General features: G+C 42.9%; 1 protein-coding gene across 1 annotated transcript; it reads right to left on the reverse strand.

Annotated features, from left to right (window-relative positions):
• On the reverse strand, positions 8776-14788 carry LOC106507207. Its single transcript, XM_021084596.1, has 4 exons — positions 14752-14788; positions 13141-13614; positions 9238-9396; positions 8776-9142 (listed from the first exon to the last, which is right to left on the reverse strand). Exons 1-4 carry the CDS (start codon positions 14786-14788, stop codon positions 9081-9083), a joined length of 732 nt encoding a protein of 243 aa, XP_020940255.1. The 3' UTR covers positions 8776-9080.

The raw sequence follows: 16221 nt of genomic DNA on the forward strand, positions 1-16221 counted from the left end.
TTACCATCTGCTCACTCTATTTTTCCCTCCTGAATCACTTCAGAGTAATTGCAGATAGAATTTCCCTTGATTAATAAATACTTCAGTGCACATTTTCGAGGAATAAGGACTTTCTTTAACATAACATGACCCCAGCACATTTATGAAAATCAACAAATATAACATAAAATACTGTATCCAACCCACCATTCATATTGCTTCCAAAGGCCCCAGTAATGTCATTTATAACTTTTCTTTTTTTTCCTGTTCTGAGATCCAATCCAGGATCACACAACTGCAATTAATTGACATGTATTTTTAGTCTCCTCTGATTGGGAATATTTCCTTAGCCCTTTACTCTTTGCATAAGTTTAACATTTTAAACAATTCGTAATTGAAACTAAATTTAATAGGATTTATTCTTTCTTGAGCATTGTACTGAATTGTATATTTAAGTTCTCTGAATCCCTCTTTCTCTCATTATATGATTGAGTGCATAGCAGCAAGGAATTCTATTTATCACAATTTTTTTTTTTCTTTTTGTCTTTTTAGAGCTGCACCGATGGCACATGGAAGTTCCCAGGCTAGGGGTTGAATCAGAGCTGCAGTTGTCAGTCTATGGCACAGCCACAGCAATACCAGATCCAAGCCGCATTTGCAACCTACACCACATATTGTGGCAACCAGATGCTTAACCCGGCGATCAAGGCCAGGAATCGAACCCACATCCTCAGGATACAGATTTAGCCACAATGGGAACTCCTATCACAATTTTTTTAAATGTGGTAAATACATGCAAAATTTATCATCTTAACCATATTAAAGTATATAGTCAGTAGTGTTAAATATATTCACATTGTTGTACAACCATCCCCATCCAACTCCAGAACTCTATACCTATTAAGCAATAACGCCCCATTCCTTCCTCTCTCCAGCTCCTGACAACATCCCTTCTACTTCTACCTTTATGGATTTGACTATTTTAGGTACCTCATACAAGTGGAGTCAAGTGGAACCACTCAGGGTTTTTTTTTTTAGGGGCAAGATTCAACTGGCTTATTTCACTTAACATAGTATCTTCCAAGTTTACCCATGCTGTAGCTTGTGTCAGAATTTCCTTCCTTTTTAAGGCTGAATAATATTCTATTGTATGTAGGTAACACCTTTTCTTTGTTCATTCATTTTTACATGGACACTTGAGTTGCTTCCACCTTTAGGCTATTGTGCTTAATCCTGTTATGAACTTGGGTGTACCCTGCTTTCAATTGGGGTGGGGAGTTAAATACCTGCCAGTAGAAGAGCTGGGTCATCTACTAATTCTATTTTTAGTTTTTTGAGGAAGTGCCATACTGTTTTCCATAGAGACTGCACCATTTCACATTCCCATAAACAGTGCACAAGGATTCCAATTTCTGTGTATCTTCACAAACACTGTCATTTTCTACTTTTTTATTTTCTTTCTTTTATTTTTCTTTTCCTTTTTTTTTTTTTTTTTTTTTTTTTCCCTGATAGTAGCCATTCAGATACATGTGAATTTGACTGATGATTCCATGTGCTTGCTGGCTACTTGTACATATCCTTCGGAAGAATGTTTGTTCAAGTCTTCTGCCCATGTTTGAAAGGATCATTTCTTTTTTTTGTTATTAAGTTGTAGGAGAGCTTTATATGTTCTGGATATCAACTTGTTATCAGATATATGATTTGCAACTATTTTCTTCCATTCTGTGGCTTGCCTTTGATTGTATCCTTTCATGCAGTTTTTAATTTTGATGTAGTCAACTTTATCTCTTTTTTCTCTTGTTGCCTGGGATTTTAGTGTCACATCCAAGATATCATTGCTAAATTCAATGTCATGAAGATTTTCTCCTATGTTTTCTACTAAGAATGTTGTAGTTTTAACCCTTACATTTAGGTCTTTGATCTTTTTCAAGTTAATTTTTGTACATGGTTCTTGTAGAAGGTAAAGACCCAACTTCATTCTTTTTTTATTTTAAATAAAGTCAATGCATAGCAAATGGGTTTTTTGCTTTGCTTGTTTGTTTGTTTTTTGCTTTTTATAGCCGCACCCAAGGCATATGGAGGTTCCCAAGCTAGGGGTCCAATTGGAGCTACAGCTGCCGGCCTATGCCACAGCCACAGCAACATCAGATCCAAGGAGGCTCACAGCAATGCCGGATCCTTAACACACTGAGCAAGGCCAGGGATCAAACTCAAAACCTCATGGTTCCTAGTCAGATTTGTTTCCACTGCACCACGACGGGAACTTACCCAACTTCATTCTTTTGCATGTAGATATCCAGTTTTCTCAGCATCGCTTGTTAGAAAGCCTGTTCTTTATCTCATTGAATGGCCTTGGCACTCTTGCCAAAAATCTTCTGACTATATACGTGAGGTTTTATTACTGGGTTTTTATTGTACTCCACTGGTCTATATGTTTCTTTATGCCAGTACTACACTGCTTTGATCAGTGTAGCTTTATAATAAAAGTTGAAATCAAGAGTGTTGAGACATTCTTTTTCATATGATTTTGGCTATTCAGGGCCCCTCAAAAATTCATATGTATTTTAGGATGGGTTTTTCTATTTATGCAAAAAACACCATTGGGATTTTGACAGGTTGCATTGATCTATAGATTGCTTTAGGTAGTATTGGCATCTTTACAATATTAAGTCTTCCAACCCATAAATACAGGATATCTTTTCACTGATTTGTGTCTTCTTTAATTTCTTTCAGCCACGATGTATAATTTTCAGTATATAAATCTTTCACCTATTTGCTTCTATTTAATCCTAGGTATTTATTTTCTTTTTTATGCTATTATAAACGAAGTTATTTTCTTAACTTTCCTTTTCAGATTATTCATTGTTAGTGTATAGAAGTGAAGCTGATTTTTTGTATGTTGATTTTGTAAAGTGCAACTTTGCTGAATTTATTTATTAGTTCTAATGGTTTCTCATGGAATTTTTAGGGTTTTCTACACATAAGATTATGTTGTCTGCAAAGAGAGATAATTTCAGTTCCTCCTCTCCATTGTGAATGCTTTTTATTTCTTTTTATTTCCTAATTTCTCTAACTAGGACTTCCAGTACTATGTTGAATAAAAGTGGCAAGAATGGACATTCCTGTCTTGTTCCAGATTTTAGAGGAAAAGCTTTCAGTCTTTTACCATTGAATATGTTAGCTGTGGGATTTTTCTCATATAACCTTTATTATGTCGAGGTAGTTTCCTTCTAGTTCTAGTTTATCAAGTGTTTCATCTTGAAGAGTGTTGGGTTTTTGTCAAATGCTTTTTCTATATCTATAGAAATGATCATTTGCTTTTCTTCCTTCATTCTGTTAAAAGCCAATGATAAACAGCATATCTTTTTGCTCTTTGATTAAGAAGGTAAAACACGGTGTAGGTCGCAGACGCGGCTCAGATCTGGCGTTGCTGTGGCTCTGGCGTAGGCCAGTGGCCACAGCTCCGGTTAGACCCCTAGCCTGGGAACATACATATGCTCCAGGAGCGGCCCTAGAAAAGGCAAAAAGACAAAAAGACAAAAAAAAAAAAAAAAAAAAAAAAAAAAAGGTAAAACAGTGGAGTTACCCTGTGACTAAGGGGGTTAAAGATCCAACGTTGTCACTGCTGTGGTTCTGGTTACAGCTGGGGCACAGATTCCAGCCCTGATCCAGGAAGTTCTGCTTGCTGCAGGCACAGACAAATAGAATCAAAGATAGATAGATAGATAGATAGATAGATAGATAGATAGATAGATATTAAAAATAAGGTAGGAGTTCCCGTCATGGGGCAGTGGTTAACGAATCTGACTAGGAATCAATAGGGTGCAGGTTCGATCCCTGGCTTTGCTCAGTGGGTTAAGAATCCGGCATTGCCATGAGCTGTGGTGTAGCTCGCAGACGTGGCTTGGATCCCGCATTGCTGTGGCTCTGGCGTAGGCCAGTGGCTACAGCTCCGATTGGATCCCTAGCCTGGGAACCTCCATATGTCACAGGAGTGGTCCTAGAAAAGCCAAAAAATAAAAATAAAAAATAAAATAAAAATAAGGTAAAGCAAGCTACTGTGACAGCAAAAATAATATAACTGATCCTCAAAGGGAAGTTCAAGTTAATTCATTCATTTAGTCAAATATCTATGGAGAAAGTATTCAACTTGTGGTAAGCAATTTTCTTGCCCCTAGAGTTGCAAGGTAAAGGCGTAGATTTTTTTTCCTTCAAGAGTGTCACAGTCTACTGAAGGAGACAGGCCCTTCCCTAAGCAGTTCACAAACTCTACCCTCTAATCACAACCATTTATCCTCCACATCCCCCTCTTTGCTCGTGGAGTTCCGAGACCATGATGTCCTGACTCTCCTCCACTCTTCTTTGCCTACCAAAAATCATAGACATTTTTCTAGTCCTAGCTCTGACTCTACTTCTGAAAAATACCCCCCAATCATCTTGTCCAGAATTCATTATGCCACTTCTGCAGTCTCTATTATATCCTTACTTCTCTGAAAATTAAAAAGTAAAGAGAAAGCATCAAGCACTTATCCTGCCTCTCCTACACATGGAACTTCAAGAGAGCCAAAGAACAGATGAGAGAAAGTTATTTACAGAAATATTTCAGTTAATAAACACAGATGAATGAGAGAGTGAGAAAATCACCATTCATAAAGCTCCAGTGAAATGTTAGATTTTCTAGGCAACAATCATCAATGGATCCCAACATCATTAGGTGAAAGGCTGATAGGGAGATTAAGCCAACACCCCCTGGGAGTTTCCATCATAGCTTAGCAGGTTAAAAAAACCTGGTGTAGTCTCTGTGCAGACAGACAAGGGTTCCATCCTGGTCTTGCTCAATAGGTTAAGAATCCTTTGGAGTTCCCACTGTGGCATCTTGGGATCGGAGAGACACGGATTGGATCCCCAGCTGGACACAGTGGGTTAAGGATCCAGCATTGTCACAGCTGCAGCTCAGGTGGCAACTGCAGCTCAGATCTGATCCCTGGCCAGGGAACTCCATATTCCTAAGGGTGGCCAAAAAAAAGAAAAAGAATCCTGCATTTCCACAAGCTGCAGCAAAAGTCACAGATGTGGCTCAGATCCAGTGTTGCTGTGGTTGTGATGTAGACCACAGCTACAGCTCCAATTCGACCCATAGCCCAGGAACTTCCATATGCCAAGGGTGAAGCCCTGAAAAAAGAAAAAAAAAGAAAAAAAGCCAACACTCCCTGAAATCACTGAAGTCAGGATAACCACACATTATGTGCTTTAGGAAATAATGGCAGGGTGAACACCCTATAAAGTGTCCCTCCCTAAATAAACTGAATTTATATCTCTAATCAGGGCTCCAGGTCTAACCACCTATCTGCTTGAAACCCAGGTAGAGGAATAAGGTAAGCACCACAAAGGAAGCAATCTGCCAAATCCCCAGAATGTGGCACATACTACAAAGATAAATGTCCTAGTTTCACTAATAAAACCATTACACAAAAAAGGAAGAGGGGCAGTTATAGACTAAAAGAGGCTTATGAGTCATAAACAATGATTTACAATGTGTGGACCTTATTTGGATGCCAATTCAAACCAACCAACCATAAAAAAAGATGTCATTGATACAGTTAGAAAAATGTGAAACAGCGCCAGATATTAGATGATATTAAGGTCTTTTGTTAATTTTGTTAGGTACACATGGTTAAGTTTTTTTTTGTTGTTTTTGTTTTTTGTTTTTTGTTTTTTTAGGGACATACCCACATCATGTGGAGGTTCCCAGGCTAGGGGTCCAATTGGAGCTGCAGCTGCCAGCCTACACCACAGCCACAGCAACACCAGATCCAAGCCACATCTGCATCCTACACCACAGCTCACAGCAGTGCTGGATCCTTAACCCACTGAGCCAGGCCAGGCATCAAACCTGGATGCTAGTGAGATTCACTTCTGCTGAGCCACCATGGGAACTCCGTGGTTATGTTTTTTAAAAATCTTTATCGCTTAGAGTTGCATACCAAAATATTTACTGGTGAAATGTTATGGATGCTGGGATTTGCTTTAAAATACTCCAAAAAATAAACAAATAAAAACAAGGGAACAGATGAAATAAGAATGGTATAAAGCTAAGATACATACATATATAGAGAGAGAGGTTCATACTATCTGTTCTATTTTTGCATACTTTTGGAATTTTCCATAATGAAAAGTAAAACAAGACTTAACAAAACACACAACCAACAGCAAGAAAAACCCTTTGACTAGTAGAGCATTGGCGCATCAGCAGGTGAGCATCAGCATCAGAGTCCAGCTCTGCCACTAACTAGCCATTCCACAGCTCTGGGTCTCAGTTTTTTTATTCGTGAAATGAAGAGTTGGATTTGGATTTCTAAAGCCTTTTCCAATTCTAACCTATCATGACTCTGTTACTCTGAAATCCCCATCTCTGTTTCCTTCTCAAGAACCCTTTCCCAACTAAGTAACTGTAAGCAATTCAGGAGTTTCCTCTAACTCTCCCAAGATTACTTTCTCTGAATAAATGACTTGCCTATCTCACTTTCGATTCTTTCATGCATAGAAAGCACCATAACTAATTCCTGTACCTCTAAGTCATTCAACACTTACTGCGCTCCACACATAGATCTGCTTCTGTTGTATATGTATACGTGTCAGTGTTGTAGGTCTAAGTCTGCAAACTAGGACACTGTCAACCCAACATACGGGTGTTTGCTGTAATCACACTGATGACTTAGCACATTGTCGGCACGCAGCAAATGTATAATCACAACACTCTGGTGTAAATAATGAGCTTTCTGAGCAATCTATTGCAGCTGACCCAACTGTTTGCAGGCAGTATACAAAAACCTGTATATTCTGGCTTGATGTGCTTCTTTTCCTCCTGTCCAATATTGTTGTTATTTGGTAGAGTGGATTTCCGGGGATAAAAAAGGTGAATAAGGAGCAGATAAAATAGTCCGTGTAAAATAGATTTAATCCACAAGATTTCTCTTTTCACTCACTAAATCAGAGTGTCCAACCCCCTTTCCTATTAGGAATGCAAACCAATTTTTGATAATTTCTAAAAGCCAGGTAGTGACCATATGAAGCTTATATGCATGTCTTTTTTTTTTTTTTTTTTTTTTTGGTTTTTGCCATTTCTTTGGCCACTCCCATGACATACGGAGGCTCCCAGGCTAGGGGTCCAATCGGAGCTGTAGCCGCTGGCCTACGCCAGAGCCACAGCAATGTGGGATCCGAACCACATCTGCAACCTACCCCACAGCTCATGGCAACACCGGATCGTTAACCCACTGAGCAAGGCCAGGGATCGAACCCGCAACCTCATGGTTCCTAGTCAGATTCGTTAACCATTGAGCCACGACGGGAACTCCTGTGCATGTCTTTTTCTTTTCTTTTTTTTTTCCGGGACGAGGGGTACTGATGAAGAGAGGGATCAGATGGCTGTGCTTTTGAGTGTTTGACAAATTCCAACTGAGTCATCATATTTTACCTACATGTAAATTTGCCTGTAAGCAAATTTTCTCTATCCATCCTCTCAACTCTAGGATGATCTGTTCTAAGGATGTTAAACACTATAGGTAGGTGAATTTCAAACTGCTGAGGCAGTGTTTCAAAACCTTTTCTTCATAAAAGAAAAAAAAATGTGACTAAAGGGAGTTCCCATTGTCTCAGCAGTTAACGAACCCAACTGGTATCCCTGAGGATGCGGGTTCAATCCCTGGCCTCGCTCATTGGGTTAAGGATCCGGCATTGCCATGAGCTGTGGTATAGATCACAGATTCGGCTCAGATCCTGAGTTGCTGTGGCTGTAGTGTAGGCAGGCAGCTCCAGCCCTGATTCGACCCTAGCCTGGGGACCTCCATATGCCATGGGTACAGCCCCAGAAAGAAAAAAAAAAGTTATAAAAAAAATGTGACCATATATGTTCATCCAAGGCTGCAAAAAGGTAGCCCCTTACTGTTGTAAGTGACCTCACAGAACTATGCTGTTCAGGTAGTACTTACTTACTGAATTAAACACAAACTCCTCAGCTTGCACTGTATACCCAGGGTAATTATGGTTCCTATGTTTCAGAGCTCTGTTATGTGGATCCAGTATAATGCACATAAGGTGTTTAACACAGAGCCTGGGAGCAATAGGCACACAAGATAGTTCTTTGTAAGTACTCCCTTCCAGTTCCTACAAAGGATACATTTTCAATAAACATTTTTTTAATTAAACCATTCAATGACATAACGAGAAAGATAAGTTATTCAATATTATTCAATATCTGTGAATATCTCCCTTAATAGAGTCATCTAACTTGCCTGTGGTTGTTAGGCTGAGTATTAAGCTACAGAATGCCCCCACAGAGAATTTTAAAATCAAATAATTCAAAACTGGGAAGAGTTAATAAAGGGAAGGCCAATTTATTCCAATGAATCAACAATGAATCTGAGATGGAATCATGTTTTACGTGCAAGGGTCGTTCACCCCAGAATCAAAGCACTCACCAAATATCCCATTAACCCTGTAACACCCACAGGAAGCAGAGAGATGTCAAAGATGACCCACTTGTGACTGATGGAGAGAGAGCCTGAGGCCCAGGACAGTGAAGGGACTTGTCAGAGGCCACATCAAGTGAGTGAGTAATGGAGCAAGAAACCGAACTCAATTCTAGTCTTTATTCTGGCTGCATGATTAGGTTTTACCAGGAGGTTGCCTAACGTCTCAATTACTTTTTACTCTAAAATTCATTTAAAAAAAAAAAAAAAGCCAAGAGTCCAAGGTTCAATAACTAAGAAAAACAAGCATAAATCAGCTGGGGGTTTTGTTTGTTTTAATGGTTCCATGATATCAGTTTACAACATGCCTAGGGAAGAAAACTGACACAAAACATTGATTCAAAAAACTAACTTCTACATGAGGCAAATCGCTGTATTTTAGGGTAATTAATGTGAACCCTAATTTGCAGCTGAAAATACAAGGACTTGGTTTTTAGTTTCCAAACAGAATTGTAGAAGTTGAGCATATTTCTTCATTGATTTTCGTGTGATTCTATCTGGGCGTGGTGGGTAAACGAACGCTTTTTAATTGACTCATTAGAACAGGGATTACCAGAATCTTCAGGTATTTTAATCTCCAAATTTTCCCAGAAGCCCGCAGGATGAGTAGTTATGGTTTGAGTATTCCTTGACTGAAAATAAAATAAAGACCAAATGACCAAAAGAGCCTATGAATTCAGGGACATTCTCAATGGATTCGTGATTGCTACCCCCGCCACCCCCGTACCTCCTTTCAAGTAAAAACTGTGGCGCAGCGAAGGCGTGGGGGGTAGACAGGTTCCAGGATGTATGGGAGTAGCGCCCAAGCAAGAACCCTGATTTCGGCGGGACGGGAGGGGGCTCAGGGAGCTGGCCCAGGAGGTTGGAGTTGACATTCGTTCCATCTCTACGGGAATTGAGAAAAATGTGTTCACGGAGTGAACCACTCCGTTTCCATAGTGGTTTTTCTGATTTCTTATTTATTTGTTTACTTATTTACTTAAGCATAAAAACAGTGAGGACCAGGACCTTGGCACCAGCGCCTTACAGCGCTGCGCACGGCAGCCCCTGTTTCCCTGCGCGCCCCTGTCGGCGCGTCCCCGCCCGGGCACAGTGCCCCGACCGCCCGGCGCGCTCCCCTCTCCGCCCTGCGGAAACCCGCGCAGGAGCTCCTCCTGCACGCCAGCGGTCAAATGCAGGCGCGCTCTCAGTTCCCCGAGTAGTAGTTCCCAGTTTTTGGTTTCCTTCTCGAGACCATTTCTCCCTCGGGGTCTTCCGCGGGGATCAGACAGTGGCTGCTCCCCCAGCTGGGGAAACCCGCGCCCGCGTCGGGCGCTGTCTGTCCCGCCTTGAGTGGTTTATCCAAGTCCCACCGGCCGCTGCTTATTCCTACCCAGAAAATGGAGTTTGTGGGCCCCAGCAGAGACTTTGAGAAGAGGCTTCTCTGCTGAATTTCCTGGGCAGCCCGACGGGCGCACGCCAGGCCCGCGCTGACTGGGAGCAGCACTACCAGGACCCAGGACGCACTGGGCGGCCTCGGAAGCGCCGAGGGGATGTTTTAATGGCCTCCTCTCAATCTTGTGACATTTCAGATTCTAGACCTATTGCGCCTGAGGCTTGCGATCGGCCCTCTTTGCCTTCTTCCCCAAGAAGTTTGGGACTCTGACCCTGGACCCGGATTGGGTGGATTCTGGCCTTAGCGCCACCGTTTAGCAACGGCTTAGTGACCCTGAGCAAGTTACCGACCGTCCTTGGTCTTCAGCTTCTCTGTCTATACAATGGGAATTATAATAACAGCAACCTCAGAGGGCTGTTGTGAGAACAGCATAAGATAAGGAGTTGTGGCACAAGGATTGTTCTATTCATGTCAGGGGCTGCTTGGCAGAATTGGACAAGCTCGGGTATAAGGACTCATTCAACCAATAGGAATTGACTGACACTTCCTGCCAGCCCTCCCCTGGGCACTGGAAAGAAAGCAGAGAATGTAGCAGACAAAAGTTGCTGTGCCCTTGGAGCTTACATGGCTGAAGTTGGGGGGGAGGGTGTTACACAGCAAACATATAGTGTATCTCCTAGAACAGGCAGTAGAGTGCAGGTGCATCTTTAAACAGGGTGGACGGTTAAGCAAAGTAAGGGCAGTGAGGGAGCCATGGGAGAGGCTGGTCCAGCTGGTGGGAAGATCACTGTCCAAATATCCTTCTAAATCCTATCACCCACTTCCCACTCCCGGACCCCTCCCATCCCAGGCAAACACACACCAGAAGAGCCTGCTCCAGGGACCTCTGCCTAAGCAAACAGGCTGGGTAGCTGAATAAGTCAAGTGCCCCTACCTCTATCCCACCCCATACCTTGCAGCCCATCCTGGTACATCTTCAAAAGAATTTCCCTGATAGAACCATCAAGGGGGAAAACTCACATTCTCGCAAGGAATCCAACTTCCCCTTCCCCATTTCCATGGAAGACAGGGATGGGTAGGTGATGGTGCTGACACAAATCAAGCAAAAGTGGCCTTCCCCCTCCCCCCCCAGAGCTCTTAGCAGTAACAGTGACCACACACTTCACAGACATTGTACACAGAAATGTCAACAACAAAGAAAAAATTTCAGCTGATGCTACTTTCTTCTTTACACCACCAAAAACAGAGAAATGACTTCCAAAGACTAGATACGGTACAGGGCATATATGCACACTTATATGCATATATGCTTGAACACACGCTATCAATCTTATATATCAGTAAAAATCCTTACCACTTACTGCGCTCTTCTTATGTGCTTAGTGTTTTGTTGCACTTATTTATTATCATAGATCACTCTATGAAGTAGTATCTACCATCATTTTACAGATGAGAAAATTGAGTTTTAGAGCAGGTAAAAAACTTGCCCAAGGTTAAGCACTCCCTTTCTCCCATTTTATTGTGGGTTCATTTATAATTCAAAATACGTAAATATGTATTGAGTGCCTTTCATGTGATAGATGTTGTTCTAGGCACTGGAGATACAACTTAAAAAAAAAAAAAAAAGAATGCCTCCCCTATGTATTGATTTACATTTTTCTGGAAGGACAGAGCAGTAAGAGTGAGGAAAAGTATCCAAGAAGTTAAGTCACAGCAGAAAAATAAAGCAGGGAGAGAGGAAAGAAGGGGATGGGTCCCAATGGTAAATTGATGGTCAGGGAGAAAGTCACTCAGGGAGGAAGCGAGCTATGTATGCCTTTATGAGGACAAGTGCTCCAGGTAGAGGGAACAACAATTGCTAAGACCCTGAGGCAGGACAAACAGGCTGGGGGGTGGGGTGGGGGGCAAAGAGGAAGGAGTAGGAGTGGTCAGAGGAGGGGTGGTCACTCAGGGGTGTAGACTCTGAAGGACGCAGGCTGTGACTCTGAGCAAGGTGGGGAGTGACTGCGGGTTTCTGACCCTCATGGATCCAGATCAGGCTGGCTGCTGTTGAGAGTACCCTGCAAGGGGACAAGGTAGAAACATGGAGATCAATTGAGAGAGTATCAAAACAACCAGGGTGTGAGAGGATGAGGGTGTGGGCTCAACTGGTAGTTCACTGTGGTAAGGAATGGTCACATTCTGAGGCTGCATGGAAGACAAAGACACAAGGATTTCTGATAGCCTCCATTTCCTCCACGGAAAGAAGAGTCAAGGATGGCACCAAGGTTTTGGCCTGAGCACCTCTAGAAAAAAAGTCTTGCAGCTACAGAGGAAAGGGGAATGCTGTGGAGGGAGCAGATTTGGGGGCAAAGCTTCAAGCAAGTTACATTTGACCATCTTGTAGACGTTAGGGTGGAGGTACATACGCAGAAGGCAGTTGAATAAACAAAACTGGAGGTTGGCGCTTAAGGAAGAAGTTCAGGCTGGAAATATGTGTATTTTTAATGCGGGGATTGCCGGGCTGTAGGCGCTGTTAACTGCAAGAGCTCACTTAAAGAGGGAGGGCAGTTGGGGGGAAGAGGGCGAGAACACGGCCCTGGAGTGCCCCTACTTTTCCCACTTCGTGGGGACTGCTGTTCAGTGAGGAAGAAGAGCACAGCCTCCGCGGCGCTTGTCTTATTCCGTGCTTCCACTGTTGAAGCTCTGCCCACTCTCCTGGGCAGAGATAATCCTTCTCCCCTAGGCAGCTGGGAGGAAGCAAGAGTTTGGGGTGCCCCACTGGGCATTAAACACCCCGATGCACAAATGACACAATCCCAGGCAAGCCACTGAATCTCTCTGGTGTCGGTATTCCCGTCTGTAAAATGGGGATATTAACACCCCCTTATGAGTAGTAAACTGGGTTCAATGAGAGGAAGGAGCCCAGAAAACCAGCTCATTTGGTCCTTCCTGTTACTCCTGGCTCTCCCCATCATTTCACGTCCTCTTCACCGCCACGCATCGTCCTATTTTCTATAAGCGCTTCCCCAGCGCCTCGCTGGTACAAGATGGGTGATCAGGGAACGCATGAATGCAGCTAGAGTGGACTCCGGAGCCGACGCCCGCTGCGAGCTCGCAGAACAGCCGCCTGAAAGGCAGGGATGCCGCGCACCTGACCCAGTGCGGAGTCGCGACCCTGTGGCTCTGCGTGGAGCTTGAAAAGGGGGCGCGGTCCCTGACACCGCCCCCCACCTTCCGCCCGCGAACATACAGCCCTAAGCGAGCGCCTTCTACCTGCAGACGCGAGCCAGACAGAGCCGGCCGCGATTGTGCCTTCCCGGACCAGCTGCCAGAGGTTGGCAGCCGACGCGCTGAGCCGGTGCCGGGGCCTTGACACCAGGGGCCGGGGCCGGGGCCGGGCCGGAGCCGGGGTGAGGACCAGGCGGACGGTGCACTGGGAACCTGCGGGACCGCGGCGCCCCCGAGCCCACCCTGCAGGCCTGGATGCACCGAAAGGTGCCCTGGCTGCCGTTATGTTTTTTAAAAAGAGAAATTCCTTCCCCCACCCCCACTGCCTTCCCTCAGATTTCTGAAGGAAAGAGGAAGCCAAGATCGTGAAGGGCCCTCTTGGATCTGCAGCCCAGACGGTTCTGGCAGAAGCAGCCCGGGCGCCCAGGACGCGGCGGCGCGAGGTCTGCCCCGGGCAGGAATGCCCTGCCGGGAGGAGAACGCAAGCCTCAGGACCGTTTCCGGGCCCGCGGTGAAATCCTCAGGGCTGGTATGGAGGATCGCACACGTTATTGTAGAAATTCATTAAACCGAATATACAAGGCATCCTTTCAATACCTTCTAGCAAACCGGGCCTAGCAAGGTCCCAATCTGGCGACAATGGAGGAATTAATCTGGATGTTAGTCACAGTAGTTCAATTTTGGCCAGGGTGGGGTTGGGGGGGTGGGTGTCACCAATCTCTTCAAAATTCGACCCAAGCTATGGACCCTAGCTCAAAACATACAACACTCTGGGATACAAGTTTAATACACACATACAGAAAACACACCTCTCCTATGCTATACACCTGAAACTAACATGATATTGTAAATCAGTTATATTTCAATTAAAAATTAATAAATAAAATTAATGTTAAAAAGAACCAGCGCGTGACCGAGAGCATTAATAGGCTTTATGATCTCTGGAAAGGAAAACACAAACAAAACATCCACAGAGCTTGTTTGGGTGGTTGTTTTGGTTTGGTTTTTCGGTTTTTTGTTTTTTGTTTTTTCCTCAGTAACAAGTGGACAACAGCTAATCAAATGATCAAGTGAGTTTTGGTGGATTTGAAAGGATACAGATCTCCTGGGAAAGGAAAGATGCAATTAAAATAGAATCATTCCCTTGGGTTGTCCTGCCCTTTCCAAACCACCAACAAAAAATGTAATTAGGGCAACAATGTTTTGGAAGGAAGTTAGCAAACAGGGAAGGTTTCCTTAAACGTAATGATGACAGTTCTGTAATGTTGTTATTCTGTTAAGCAAGAAATTTCTAGGTTATAAGCCAAAAGACGTTTGATGGCCTGAGAAGCAGCACATGTGCTGGGGGGGTGGGGAGGGGGGGTGAGGAATGCCTTATATACTGCTCCAACGACAGCAGCTCTCCACCACTAACTGGCCTGCTGGTGGTGTTTTTGTGTAACGGTGGAGGATAACATATCTGTCTTATTTTATTTCACCAGATGGAGAAAATGCAACAATATTTGGGGGGGGGACATTTCCTGTCTTTTTGTTCTTAACATAAAAAGTATTTTATGGCTATTTTTTTCCAGCATATTTTCTCCTCCTCTGGGGCACTTTTTCAAGCCTCAAAGCATATATTTGCCAGAAGTCTTTGGATTTTCACAATATTCCTACCTCTTTCTATAACCAAGACTTGCTGGACCTGCTCCATTAGGGAAACTTGTGTTTTACAAGCTGTAGATGATAACTGCAATAGCTAAGCTTTGTTTTTTTCTTTTCTTTTCTTTCTTCCTTTCTTTCTTTTTTTGGAGGGAAAAATTTAAACTTAAAACACTTAGTATTTATGGGCCGTTGCTTTTTCTTTTATTACCCATTTAACCATGTCTTTCCTTTGACGCTTTTCCAGAGGGACTCTCATCATCCATGGCTAGATCAGAGAAGTCAAAAGGAAAGGTCTTCATCATCTCTAATCTCCATCTCTCACCTCCCTCCAAAGCAGTTTACAATAAAGAGAACTCACTCCCACATCCTGATCCCCACGCTTCTTTGATCTTCCCCATCATTTTCTCATTAAAAACAACTGCTCTGTTGCCACCACCACAGTTTCAAGTTGTCTGAGTAACTATTTTCATCCTCAAATTTTTAACTTTGAAAATCAAGTCATATATTAGAGTTATTATGGCAAATACAATATCCCCCACTTGAAAAAACAGGGGAAATCTGTTGAGCACAACCTATTAATTTTCCACCAGTTGGAAAGCACTAAAATGCTACTTTCTGAATGTGGGTCTCTGGTTTTCCAGCCTGGCTTCTTCCTGTCTCAGTCACACCACCTTTCATGGTTTCTGGATTATTTCTTCCACTGAACAGTAATTAAAAGTGAGCAAATATTGAATTGCAGCCCCACCGACCTCCATTTTAAAAATTTGCATTCTGTAACAAGTTACCAAACTCCAGCCAATGATGCAATATACCACCAAATTCCAGTGGAACAAAATGATTTGAATAAGCCTTCGGATTTCATCGTCTTGGAATTTATTAACTACTAAAACACGCATTGCCTCTTCACCCATGAATGGGTCAAATAAGTGATCAAAGAAAATTATAAAACAAAGGTTAAAAAGTGTATGCTTTAGATTTTATACATAAAGATTGCAATCAAATTTGGGGAAAGGGCATTGACATCAGCCAAAGTTGAAAAAAAAATGAATAAAGCAAGGTTATTTACATTTTTGTATAATGCCTGGTACCTTATACAAGTCTGTAGGGGTTTCTTTCACTCACAGCTAGACATACACCTCCAGTTTCTGAATTTCTCTGCCTCTATGGTCAATGGTACATTCCACTTGGAATTATCTTCCTCCAGTAAATATGCTCTCATCCTACAGCTTTCACCAGGTGGGGTGGCTGAGTCAGGAGCTGCTGCTAGAGTTCCCTCAGCAGCATTTTGCCCTTCCATCAGAGCACTGGCTGAACACCAGGAAAGGGAGTATATCTGTTTTGTTCAGTACTGTATTCCAACACATTAAATATTTGATGAATTAATAAATAGACAATATAATAGATTTTTTTAAAAATGTTTAAGCCTAAGGAAGCCAAGGGCAAGAAACAGAGCCAGAGACACATGCCCTCCAAGTCTTTCAT

Source organism: Sus scrofa, chromosome 1, assembly GCF_000003025.6.
Source record: "Sus scrofa isolate TJ Tabasco breed Duroc chromosome 1, Sscrofa11.1, whole genome shotgun sequence".
Lineage (NCBI taxonomy): Eukaryota > Metazoa > Chordata > Mammalia > Artiodactyla > Suidae > Sus > Sus scrofa.

Bases quoted from the DNA above. Each gene is read 5' to 3' on its own strand.
- LOC106507207 (XM_021084596.1), bottom strand. From the start codon at position 14,788: ATGGAGCAGGTCCAGCAAGTCTTGGTTATAGAAAGAG. The intron at 13,615-14,751 runs GTAGGAATATTG...ACCAGCCCTGAG, and splicing joins AGTCTTGGTTATAGAAAGAG to GATTTCACCGCGGGCCCGGA. The intron at 9,397-13,140 runs GTAGAAGGCGCT...CAATTCCCGTAG, and splicing joins TGTCTGGCTCGCGTCTGCAG to AGATGGAACGAATGTCAACT.